We start from the raw sequence: 13,918 nt of genomic DNA, 5'->3' as shown, positions 1-13,918 counted from the left end.
GTTTTAATATGATGCATGCACATTTTCAATCAGAGTGGGTTTCTAGAATGGTCTAGACTGATACTCCCAAGCGGATTACTTGAGAGGGAAAGGCACGGGACCATCGACTATACCGCTGATCGACTAGTCTACCGCTACTAAGCCTTTTAGATTTGACAAGGGTTTTTACGGAAAGCGCAGACACTCATCAAGCACCGCTATATTGATAGTAGGCACGGGTGGAGTATGATGCTGAAAGCATGCTTGTGCAGAAATAATAACATGTAGTCAAGTAATTTGCATGATGAAAGCACGTAGAAGTAGTATTAAACAATACGATAAAATAAGCAATAGATAAAGGGAAAGGAAAAGACAAAGGAAAAAGTTAGCATAGTCCAAAATATCAAAAACACAATTAGATTGAAGCAAATAAAGGAGACGGAGAAGGGAGGTTCATGATGTAGCAATTTCGAGCAAGTAAAGGGACGGAGAAAGGGAGGTACATGAAAGAAATCAAATAATCCACACACGCAAAAATTCTTTATGGTAAGAGCCTAAGTATATCCCCAGCAGAGTTGCCATGCCGTCGCTCCCCATTTTCTCGTAAAAGCGGGTTTCGACGCGTGACATCTCTTTTAAACAGGTATTAAAAGAGAAGAGTCGCCACCTAATGATTTTAAGGTGTGTTCTGGGCCTTCAACAATCTTACTCTTCGCACAACCAGCAGGCCCAAATCCCCAAGCTCACAAAGACAATTAGAGTATGCCTGAATCTAATGCATAGGTCTAACAACATATATGGCCCAACAAACCAGGCAAAAATAAATGCATTACTTCCCCAATTGGATGCCAAACTTAACCATACAAGTGACAAACTACATAATAGGTTAATTAAACAGCCTTTAGAATCCACACACTTAGTTCTTAAGGCTGTAGCTAACATCATTTCTAAACCAAAGACACAAAGACAGGATTACACGAAGTCTTGGCAGGCACACAAGGCATACATAAGGTAGGCTCATGCTATATTTCCAGAAATAAGTTCAAAGTGACATGATTGAACAACATAAGCTAGCAAACCACTCCAAATAGAGTTTCAAAGTAAAGCATGATCCAGAATTAGCCTAAAGGACTTTAGACATAAGAGTTTTAACATGGAAGTCTAGAGGGGTCTATGATCAGGAACAAGTGAGTAGCAGTTTTCACACGAAGGTCTTTAACATGAGAGCCTAATGAAAATATGATCACAAACAGCATAACAAACAGGCTAGTGGGCATAGTCTACAACAGTTGACAAGCAATCACTTAGTTGAACATGAGAAACTTAACATGCTGAGTATCAGTCATAATAGAAAAGTTCAAAAACAATACCAGAACTCATGATAGGTGAAAATATATTAACTCTAGATTAACAGGACATGCAGGCATCGGGACTTATACCAGTTGACCACATATAGAAAAATAGGCTAGATATTGAAATTTTTCCTAGAAGTCTTAGGCAATACTAAAGAACACAGGATTGAACAAGTCAGGGAGCACACATTAGAGTTTACAAATAGCAGGAAAACATGTCGTGTTTTTTAGAAGTTCAGGCAATATTGACATTTAATTTAAAAGATCATGCATTAACTATAAGAAAGTTGACAAGTTGTACATGAATTATTCAACAAGAAGTAATACATATGAACACATTTTGGGCATGAACTAGTTTCTCACAATAATCTAAAGCAAGGCAGGGAGATGGGATCATGGCAATCATCAAGTATTAGTACTCAGACACACACGAACACAAAGGCTAAGAATGATTAAGGTCAGAGATCATTCAAGCTGAACACATATAATGTGCATACATTAAAGTATAGGGCCACAGGATAACTTTAAAGCAAATAGGACTACAAACAGAGACAACGCCATAGCATATTGGTTCACAAAAGCTTAAGTGACATAGATATATATAGCATGAACACAAGCAAAAGAGAATGAAATTATGAGAGTCAAAGGTACTTACCAGTTACAAATTAATGAACAAGTAAATGAGAAGAGTAATTTCCAGCAGTAATTCAATTATTAATAGCAAAGAGAGAACAACAGGACCCCAAACCTAGTATGTCAGAGTTCAAAATGGCTTCAGATGAGCCCTGTGCAGTGCTCGCAGTGGGAAGGTTTATAAAGCAAATTTAGGTGGCCTTGGCTTTCAGCCGGCCAAGAACTAGTAGTTTCAGAATAATAAAGTGAGTAAGTGAGGGAGTAAAAGTGATTCCGATCCTCTAAAGAGGAAATTAGGGAGGGAGTTATATAATGTTCGATTTGAAAAAACCAATCATGGAAAATAATCAATTAAACATAAAGAAGGAAAGAAACGATCTCATGCAATCAGAACCGGTGAAGGAGATGAAAATATCAAATCCTAGTTGGGTCCAATCAACTGTAAATCGAACCAAAGGTACAAAATCATTCCTTATTGAGCGTATATGGACGAAATTATCGTCCAAATCCCATAGATTCAAGTTGGCATGGTCTGATTTTGTAGATAGTACTTTCCAAAATCAAGCAAGTACCTAAGTAATACCATAAAGGAGCGACCAATAGCGAGATAACACAAATATAGTAAGCAAATAATGGGTGAATCTCATTGTTAATGAGATTTGGAGAGGGGTTGAAGAGGGAGGCGGCTAGGGTATTTTCAGAGAAGAAGGGAAGTTTCGAGAGAGTTTAGGGGCGGCTGGGCGGAGAAAATGGGTCTAGGGTTTGGGTTGTGGGGATATAAGGAGAAGGTTAGGTTTATTATGGACCGTTGATCATTCGTGTTCAACGACCAAGATCAAAGGGAAACATGGCGGGTTGTTTGGACAGGTCCCGATCGGGTTAGTTAAGGTGTCGTTTGTTCTGGGCTATCAGGGAGTGGGCTAGAGGGCATCCTATAGGGGGAGTCCAAGCTCGTTTTTATGCTTTCCCTGATAGGGCTGACACCGCTGTACCAGGTGATGTCGTTACAGGTATAGTTCCCATTTGTCATAGAGATGCATTAGTTTAATTTGATCCGATACTATTTATTTGTATGTGCCATCCTATTCTGCTTCGTGTTTGGATATGTTTTGTGATCCTTTAGTACCCCTATTTATGTGTTTATGCCCGTTGGCGGATTCTATTGTGGTAGACCGTGTCTATCACTCTTGATTCGTCATTATTAGAGGTCTTGAAACTAGGGTGGACTTTCTATTACTTAATATGGTGGGTTTTGATGTGATTCCTAGGTGATTTGGCCATACCTTGTGATTGAGGTGTTGTACAGGTACGAGGAGTCCGTTGTGTGTTGTGATTTTGTTCTACAGGATAAAGTTAGTGAAAGGTTTTTGGCTGATGGGATGTTTATCCTCTTTGTGATTCCAAGTTGAGGATGGGATCCTTGTGTTCCATGTGGATCTGTATGTTTGGATTGGGCTACGTGCCACTGTGGGGTTATCTTAGGATGACATTATTTGTGATTATTTCGTGTGTTTTGCTTCTTTCTTGTGGGATGGATTCATAGTATGGTACCGATAGGGAGTTGTACCGTTGGGCTTGTCGGATAGTTGTCTCATGTGTTCTTTTTCCATCTTCTGTTATATTTGAGTTGTGCTTATTGGGTTCAGATTGTGACGTGTCTGACTAGGTGGCGTTTGATGTAGTTCATCGATCATATAACTTGTATTGGATGAGATGAGATCAATGGACCTGGAATTGGTACGATCGGAGACAAATGAGGTATGTCTAGATAAGAATGTCGATGATCAGCTTAGAGCTTGGCATTAGTTCTAACCGGGCGAGAGAACTCCATGACTTGTTGGTTGGGTGAGTGCTGTTTCACACTATTCTACACTAGTCAAAACACAATACAACTAATGGTTCTTCTGAAGTTGATAAAAGAGAGTCACCACCTAATATTTAAGGTATATTAGGGTACCTATAAGTCTGTGAATTTATTATACTAATGGTCTGCTAACCGGTGGAATTTGGGTAAGGGTTCTAGTTATTCTAAGGGAAAGGTGTTAGGCATCCCTTAAAATCTACCTGAGGTAGCTCCTTAAACTTAGGCTAGGTTTGGGGAAATAATTGTCTATATTCTATTTTGTTAGTGGTTAAAGTGATTAAATGAATTTTAGGTAAAATGGTTAAGTCTGTTTGAAAACTCATTGTTTTTAAAAGATTATGCATTTATCTTTGAAAAGAATGATGTGTTTGTTGGTTTTTCATAACTTATAGGATAAGAGACCTTGGAGGAACTATATATACGGCATGCCATGTGAGTTCTATACTGACCATCGGAGTCTTTAACATCTGTTCAAGAAAGAGGATCTTAATTTGAGGCAGTGTAGATAGTTAAAGTTATTAAAAGACTATGATATCACCATATTATATCATCCGGGGAAGGCCAAGGTAGTGGCCGATACCTTGAGTAGGAAGGCAGAGAGCATGGGTAGCTTGTATTTACACCGGCAGTGGAGAGACCATTGGCCATGGATAGGCTTTGGCTAACAAGTTTGTGAGGTTGGATGTTTCAGAGCCTAGTAGTGTTCTTGCTTGTGTTTTGGCACAATTATCTTTGTTGGAGCGCATCAAGGCTCACCAGTTTGACGATCCTCACTTGTTGGTGTTGAAAGACACGGTGCAGCGAGGTGGTGCTAAGAAGGTCGTGATTGGGGATGATAGTGTTATGCGGCTTCAGGGCCGGATTTGTGTTCCAAATGTTGATGGGTTGAGAAAGTTGATCCTTGAGGAGGCTCATAGCTCACAATATTCCATTCACCCAGGTGTTATGAAGATATATCGTAACTTGAAGCAACACTATTGGTAGCGAAATATGAAGAAAGACATTGTTGGGCATGCCTATCGGTATTTGAATTATCAACAGGTGAAGTATGAACATCAGAAACCCGGTGGTTTGACTCAGAAACTGGTGATACCAAAGTGGAAATGGGAGCACATCACTATGCACTTTGTGGTATGCTTACCATGACCTTGAGGAAGTATGATGTTGTTTGGGCTATTGTGGACTGGTTGACTAAGTCCGCACATTTCATTTCGGTAATGACTTCCTACTCTTTAGAGCAGTTGGATCAAATTTACATCCGGAGATTATTCGCCTGCACGGTGTGCCTATTTCTATCATTTAAGACCATGGCACATAGTTCACTTCACACTTTTGGAGAGTTGTGCAGTATGATTTAGGCACGTGAGTTGAGCTGAGTATCATGTTTCACCCTCAGACGGACGGGCAGTCCGAGTGGACTACTCAGATTTTGGAGGACATGTGAGGTCAATGCTCTATTGATTTAGGGGTCAATGGGACCAGTTTCTACATCTAGCAGAGTTCGCCTACAACAATGACTATCAGTCGAGTATCCAGATGGCTCCGTATGAGGCCTTATATGGGAGGCGATGTCGTTTGCTAGTTGGTTGGTTTGAGCCCGGTGAGGCTAGATTGTTGGGCACAGATTTGGTTCACGAAGCTTTAGAAAAGGTGAAATGGGTTCAGGTGTGGCTTCGTACAGCTCAATCCAGGAAAATGCATTATGCAAATAGGAAGGTTCGCAATGTAGATTACATGGAAGGTGAGAAGGTTCTTCACCGAGTTTCGCCTATGAATGGCGTGATGCGATTTGGGAAGAAGGGCACGTTGAGTCTGAGATTTATTGGCCCATTTGAGATCTTGACGAGAGTTGGGGAGGTATCTTATAGGCTTGCATTATCTCCTAGCCTAGCAAGGGTATATCCAGTATTTCACGTTTCCATGCTTCTGAAGTACCATGAGGATATGTCACATGTTTTAGAGTTCATCACGGTGCAACTTGATGAGAATTTGACCTATAAGGAAGAGTCGGTGGCCATTCTAGACCGGCAAGTTTGAAAGTTGAGATCTAAAGATATTTCTTCTATAAAAGTGCGTTGGAGAGGTTAGATTATTGAGGAGGTTACTTGGGAGTTGAAGTCTGATATGAGGAGTAGATACCTGCACCTTTTTTCCAGTCCAGGTACATTTCGATATCCGTTCGAGGACAAAACATTTCTTTTAGAGGTGGAGAATATAACGACCCGACATGTTTTTTTAGTTCTAGCTCCCCTTTTTATGTTTTGAGACCTTTCATAGCTCAATTTTATGATTTATGACTTGTGTGCGTGGTCCGTGTCGATTTTCGAAATGTTTAAATGTGAACTTTTAAAGAAAATGTGATTTTTGACTTTGAAATTAGTCAACGTTTTTGGTAAACGACCTTAGATCGGTGTTTTGACAATTTTGCTAGGTTTTTATGATATTTTTAGATTTATACACATATTTGATTGGGTCCCAGATAACTCGAGGTCATTTCAGCGCTTTATGTGAGAAGTTGGAAAATTGAGTTTAAACTTTGAAAATCTTGAGTTTTAATGATCGATTCTTGATTTTTGATATTATTTTGATGATTTCAGCTTGCAAGCGAGTTTATATGACATTAATATACTTGTGAGTATTCGAATTGGAGCCCAAGGGGATTCAGCATGACTGTTGTATTGCCGGTATTGCTGACTGCAGGACTCACATTTGCGAGAACCTGTTCACAAATGTGAGCTTCGCTTTTGCGAAGTATCTGTTGCTTTTATGACACGTGGGGATTCCGCATTTGCGACACTGGACTGGACAACTTCACATATGTGAAGCTATGTTTGTTTTTGCGAGGGGTTGGACCTTCGCAAATGTGATGTTTTGGTCGTATTTGCGACAATTGGGAGGCTCAGGCACTAATCGCATTTTCAATTAGTGGTTTGCATCCGCAGATATTGCAGTTGCGAACAAGAGTTCACAATTGCGATACCTGTAGCTGAGTAAAATGTTGAAATTTCGGACTTAGCTTATTTTACACCATTTTTGAGACCTTGAGTCCATAGAGGCAAATTTTGAAGAGAAATTTCTTCCCAACTTCATAGGTTAGTAACTTTAATTTATTTTTATTTTTTATTATTTTTTCATGAATTTCCACTATCAAATCTATAATTTTATAGACTAAAAATTGGGGTTTTTGGTAGAATTTAGAGATTTTGTAAGATTGTGATTTAGATCTCAAATTAAGGCCGGATTTTGAAAGAAATCACATATTTGACCTAGGAGGTAAATGGGTAATCGGGATTTGGTCTAAATTTTGGATTTCGGCCACGTGGGTGTCACGACCCCAATTTTCCTCCGTTAGATGTCATGATGGCACCTAGTCTCTAAGACTAGGTAAGCCTAACATACATGCAGAAATTAACTGAGATAATGATAAAACTTTCAAATTAACCAACCACTATCATAAAAAGGACTGCGCAACTGAACAAAACAAAACTCCCAAAATCCGGTGATATCAAGTCAAAAGCTCTACAAGAGTATACCGAACATCCCTATACAACATTATCTATAAAAAGGGAAAATGAAATAGAACTAGATAGAGGGTGAATCTGAGGCCTGCGGATGCCGGCAAGTATACCTTGAAGTCTCCGAATTTGAGCTCGACTCACTGGTGCCTAGGCTGGTAAGAGGTACCTGGATCTGCATAAAAGATGTGCAGAAGCATAGCATGAGTACACTACAACGGTACCCAGTAAGTATCAAGCCTAACCTCAGTAGAGTAGAGATGAGGTCAGGTCAAGATCCTACTGGAACAAATAAGAAAACTGAACATGTATATATGACAGTATGATAATGAAAAACAATAAAAACGATACAATGAGGAAATATAACAAGAATAGCTACACTGAACTAAGGCAATTAAGACATGATGGAAGAAAACAACGAATAAAATACCAAGGAAACAATGCAAAAAAACACAAGTGATGTAATTGAAAGGTACCAATAAGAATCACTACCGAGGTACCGCCTCGTAGTCTCATTTTACAAATCAAGTCACAATCTTTCCTTATATCACCGCGGGAGCCTTGCATTTAGTTTTGAAAATTATTTTTCTGAAATAGCTACCCGCGTTTTAGCCCACCTTATCACACCGCGTGGCTTCAAGTAGCTCCCCTACTAGCAACACGCGTATCAAGCCCACCTTATCTTATCACATGCGTTTCAACCCCAATCCTTATACCACCACATGCGTATCAATATCATATCATAACACAAATCGCACCTCAAGTGCCCAATACCACAACTTGCCAAAGAAGTCAACAATAATAGTGTTTCCACAATAAATAGCCCATGGCTCAATCACAACAATAACAAGAGTCTCAACAATAGCAACCGAAAGTGAATAACTCAACAAGAATGGTGTTTCAACAAATTTATAACTTTGCCTCAATGTGAATCACGACCTTTATAACTTCAACACCAAATTCAACAATAAGATATTACAAAAAACAACAACTCCAAGTAAAGGAACTCAACGGCTACATAATGAATAAAGAAATTGAGAACAATAACTTCAACTAAACATGTAAAGACAATTAGCATGTAAGAGCTAAGACAAGTATTAATGATGTCAAGTAAAGGATGTGAAGATAGACTAATGATGATGAATATAACATGTTATGGCAACTCAATTAAAGGCACGGAAGGTATCTTCATAGCTAAAATCGGTCAATTACCATATTTAGCCCGTGTATACACTCGTCACCTTGCGTACATGACTTCCACATATCACCATTAGCACAAAACAACACCAATCTTAAGAGGTAATTCCCTCACACAAAGTTAGGCAAAATACTTACCTCAAAACACGCTAACTCAATCCACTTGTAAGCCTTTCCCGCGATTATCTAATTCCGAACGGCTCGAATCTAGCCAAAAAAACTTCATACCATAAATACAAACTATAAGAAGCTATTTCGAACAATAAAGTTGCAATCTTTAAAGAGAAATAAAAAGTCAACTCAAAAAGTCAACCCTAGGCTCGCGTCTCAGAACCCGACCAAACTTACAAAATCTGAATACCCATTCGATAAAGAGTCAACCATACAAGAATTACTCAAATCCGACTTCAAATCATCTTTCAAGTCCCCAAAATTTAGTCTAAGAAGTTTCACAATTTCCCCCCATATGTTTCCAACTCAAATCACTAATTAAATGCCAAAAATAATGATGGATTCATGTATAATAGCCAAATACGAGTTAGAATCACTTACCCTGATGATTTCTTTGAAAATCCCTTGTAAAATTGCCACAAACCGAGCTCTATAGGTCCAAAAGATGAAAATGAGATAAAACCCTCGAACACCCCCTTTTCTGCCCAGCGGTATTTGCTTCTGCGGACAAACAACCCCACCTGCGACCCCGCACCTGTAAAAATATCCATCGCAGGTGCGGTTCCAACTAAGTCCAAGCAAGTCCGCTTCTGCGGAGAATTATGCGCTTTTGCGCATCCGCTCTTGCGGAACCTGGGCGCACCTGCGCACTCGCGCCTGCAGAACCTGGGCGCACCTGCAGAGGGTCTCCGCTTTTGCGACCCCAGGACTGGCTAGCCCTTTCCGCATCTGCAATGACCATGAAGCACCTGTGTTTCCTCACCTACGGCCAAACCCTCCGCAGGTGCAATGACACTAGAACAACAGCAGTTTCAGCAAATCAACCGAAGTCCTAAATGATCCGATTTCGATTCAATTCGATTCACACTCTGGACCCCATCCAAATATAACAACAAGTGACAAAACACATAACAGACCTACTCAAGGCCAATAATCACATCAAATTGCATTGATTATACGAATCGCAACCCAATTCAAGCCTATTGAAACTATGAACATCCAACTTCCAAAACTAATGCCGAATCATACCAAAACAACTCTGATTGGCATCAAATTTTGCACACAAGTCATAAATGACATCACGGACCTATTCTAATTTCCGGAATTGGAATCCGACCCCGATATCAATAAAGTGAACTCCCGATCAAACTTCTCAACCTTCCAAACCTTCAACTTCCTAACTTTCGCCAATTCAAGCCGAAACGACCTACGAACCTCCAAATCAATATTCAGACACTCTCCTAAGTCCAAAATCACTATACGGAGCTATTGGAAAAATCAAAACTCCATTACGGAGTCGTCTACACAAAAGTCAACCTATGTTCAACTCTTTTAACTTAAACTTCCAACTTTTGGACTATCCTATTTGACTCTGAAACTCACCCGAACCAAAAACAAACACCCCCAGTAAGTCACATAACCACAATACAACATAGTGGATGCAATAAGTAGAGGAACGAGGCTAAAATACTCAAAATAACTTGTCGGGTCGTTACATCCTCCCCATCTTAAAACAAACGTTCGTCCTTGAATGAGTATAGACACATACCTAAAATGGTAAAAAGATGAGGATAACGGCTATGCATATCATGCTCGGTCTCCCAAGTCGCTTCCTCTACTGGTTGATCCCTCCATTGAACCTTCACTGAAGCAATGTTCTTTGACCTCAACTTTCGGACCTGCCTGTCTAAAATTGCCACCGGTTCCTCAACATAAGACAAATCCTTGTCCAATTGAACTTAGCTTAAATCTAACATATGGGACGGATCACCGTGATACTTCCGGAGCATAGAAACATGGAATACCTGATGAACTGCAGCTAGACTAGGTGGCAATTCAAGCTTGAAGGACACCTCACCAATCCTTTCAAGAATCTCAAAAGGTCTGAAGTACCTAGGGCTCAACTTGCCCTTCTTCCAGAACCTCATAACACCATTCGTGGGAGAAACCCGGAGCAAGACCCACTCTCCAACCATGAATACAACATCATGAACCTTCCGATCCACATAACCTTTATATGTAGATTGGGCTTTACGAAGCCGATCCTGAATCAACTTAACCTTTTCCAAGGCATCCTGAACCAAGTCAGTACCCAATAGACTTGCCTCACCCGGCTCAAACCAACCCACCAGAGACAGATAACGCCTACCATACAAGGCCTTATACGGAGCCATTTGATTAATCAATTAGTAGCTGTTGTTGTAGGCAAACTCCGCAAGCGGCAAGAACTAATCCCAAGAATGCCCGAACTCCATAACACAGGCACAATGCATATCCTCCAATATCCGAATAGTGCGCTTGGACTGTCCGTCCGTCTGAGGGTGGAATGCTGTAATCAACTCAACCTATGTGCCTAACTCATGTTGTACAGCCTTCTAGAATCGCGATGTAAGATGCGTACACCGGTCATAGATGATGGATACTGGCATTCCATGAAGTCGGACAATCTCGTGAATATGGACTTGAGCCAACTGCTCTGAAGAATAAGTAGTCACTACTGGAATGAAATGAACCGACTTGGTCAACCTATCCATAATCACCCATACTACGTCAAAGTTCTTCTAAGTCCGTGGGAGTCCACCAACGAAATCCATGGTAACTCGCACCCATTTCCACTCTGGAATATCAAGCCTCTGAAGCAACCCACCTGGCCGCTGATGTTCATATTTCAAATGCTGACAATTTAGGCACTGAGCTATATACTCCACTATGTCTTTCTTTATCCTCCTCCACCAATAGTGTTGCCTCAAGTTCTGATACATCTTAGCGGCACCCAGATGAATGGTGCACCGTGAACTGTTGGTCTTCTGAAGAATCAACTCACGCAAACCATCCACATTGGGCATACATAGCCGGCCCTTAATTCATAACACACCATCATCTCCAATAGTAACCTCCTTGGCATTGCCATGTTGAACCGTGTCCTTGAGGACAAGCAAATAAGGGTCATCATACTGACGCTCTTTGATGTAATCATATAGAGAAGAATGATAAATCACGCAAGCTAGAACTCGACTCGGCTCCGAAATATCCAATCTAACAAACTGGTTGGCCAAGGCCTGAACATCCAATTCTAATGGCCTCTCCGTTGTCGGTAGATATGCTAGACTGCCCAAGCTTTCCGTCTTTCGACTCAAGGCATCAGCCACCACATTGGCATTTCCAAGATGATATAGAATGGTGATATCATAGTCCTTAAGAAACTCTAATCACCTTCGCTGCCGCAAGTTAAGATCCTTCTGTTTGAACAGATGGTGTAGACTCCGGTGGTCGGTATAGATCTCACAAGGGACACCGTACAAATAGTGCCGCCAAATCTTCAAGGCATGAACAATAGCTGCTAATTCCAAGTCGTGGACAGGATAATTCTTCTCATGTACCTTCAGCTGTCTAGACGCGTAGACAATTACCTACCATATTGCATCAACACCGTGCCGAGGCTAACACATGACGCATCATAGTATATCATGTAAGACCCCGAACCCATAGGCAACACCAATACTGGGGCTATAGTCAAAGCAGACTTGAGCTTTTGAAAACTCTCCTCACACTCCTCGACCCATCTAAATGGAGCACCCTTCTTGGTCAATATGGTCATAGGTGCAACAATAGATGAGAAAACCTCTACGAAACGACGGTAATACCCTGCCAAACCAAGAAAACTCCAGTTCTCAGTAGCTAACGACGGTCTGAGCTAACTCTGCACTGCCTCAATCTTCTTCGTATCTACCTTGATCCCCTCACTCAACACCACATGACCCAAAAATGCCACCGAATCAAGCCAGAATTCACACTTCGAAAACTTTGCATACAACTTCTTCTCTCTCAAGGTCTGTAGAACAATCCTCAAATGCTGCTCATGATCTTCCCGTCTCCGAGAGTACACCAAGATGTCATGAATAATCACAATGACGAATGAGGTAAGATAGGGCTGGAATACACTGGTCATCAAGTTCATGAATGTTGCTGGGGCGTTGGTCAGCCCGAATGACACCACAAGGAACTCGTAGTGACCATACCGAGTCCTGAAAGTAGTCTTCGGAATATCCGGATCTCGAATCTTTAGCTGATGATAGCCTGATCGCAAATCAATCTTTGAGAACACTCTGGCACCTTGTAGCTGATCAAATAGGTCATCAATGTGTGGAAATGGATACATGTTCTTCACTGTAACCTTGTTCAACTGCCGATAATTGATACATATGCGCATAGAGCCATCCTTCTTATTCACAAACAAGACTGGAGCACCCCAAGGTGACACACTGAACCGAATGAAACCCTTATCAAGCAATTCTTGCAACTGCTCCTTTAACTCATTCAACTTTGCTGGGGCCATATGATATGGTGGAATATAAATGGGTTGAGTTCCCGGCAATAAGTCAATACCAAAATCGATATCCCTATCAGGCGGCATGCTCAGAAGATCTGCCGGAAATAAATTTGGATAGTCTCTCACTACCGAAACTGACTCAATGGTAGGAGTACCAACACTGACATCTCTCACAAAGGCTAGGTATGCATCAAACCCCTTCCCAACCATCCATCGTGCCTTAAGGAAGGACACAATCCTGCTAGGAATATAATCCAAAGTACCCCTCCATTCCAACTGTGGTAAACCTAGCATAGCCAATGTCACCGTCTTGGCATGACAATAAAGAATAGCATGATAGGGTTACAACTAGTCTATGACCAAAATAACATCAAAGTCTACCATACCGTGCAACAATAGATCAACTCTGGTCTGAAATCCCCCAAGAACAACTAAATATGATCGATACATACAGTCAACAACAATAGAATCTCCCACAGGCGTGCACACATAAATAGGAGAACTCAAAGATCACGGGATATACCCAAATACATAGCAAATTTATATGATACATATGAATAAATGGAGCCTCGATCAAATAAGATTGATGCATCTCTATGACAAACCGGAACAATACATGTGATAACTAAGTTTGATGCAACCACCTCCATCCTACTTAGAAGAGCATAACATCTGGCCTGGCCTCACCCTCTAGGGCGACCCCTACCCGCCTGACCTCCACCCCTAGCTGGTTGTAGAGGTGGAGTGGCAACTGGTGTGGTAACCACGGCCTGAGAAGTCTGGGGACCTTGCAGAATACATGGAGCCTTAGTAGTCTGTGGAGGTGCACCTCTCTGAACCTAGGGCAGCCCCTCACCATATGACGAGTATCACCATA

At 41.0% G+C, this 13,918-nt stretch overlaps 1 protein-coding gene across 1 annotated transcript; it reads left to right on the top strand.

The window, feature by feature from the left end:
* Nucleotides 1-5,523: 5,523 nt before the first annotated feature.
* LOC138902882 (uncharacterized) lies at nucleotides 5,524-6,651 on the top strand. The gene is made up of 2 exons (XM_070190783.1): nucleotides 5,524-5,859; nucleotides 6,529-6,651. The coding sequence occupies exons 1-2, from the start codon at nucleotides 5,524-5,526 to the stop codon at nucleotides 6,649-6,651; spliced, it is 459 nt and encodes a 152-aa protein (XP_070046884.1).
* Nucleotides 6,652-13,918: the final 7,267 nt, after the last annotated feature.

The sequence above is a fragment of the Nicotiana tomentosiformis genome, chromosome 12 (assembly GCF_000390325.3).
Source record: "Nicotiana tomentosiformis chromosome 12, ASM39032v3, whole genome shotgun sequence".
Lineage (NCBI taxonomy): Eukaryota > Viridiplantae > Streptophyta > Magnoliopsida > Solanales > Solanaceae > Nicotiana > Nicotiana tomentosiformis.
Note: the sequence above shows the minus strand (reverse complement) of the source record. Positions and strands in the feature narration are given on the sequence as shown.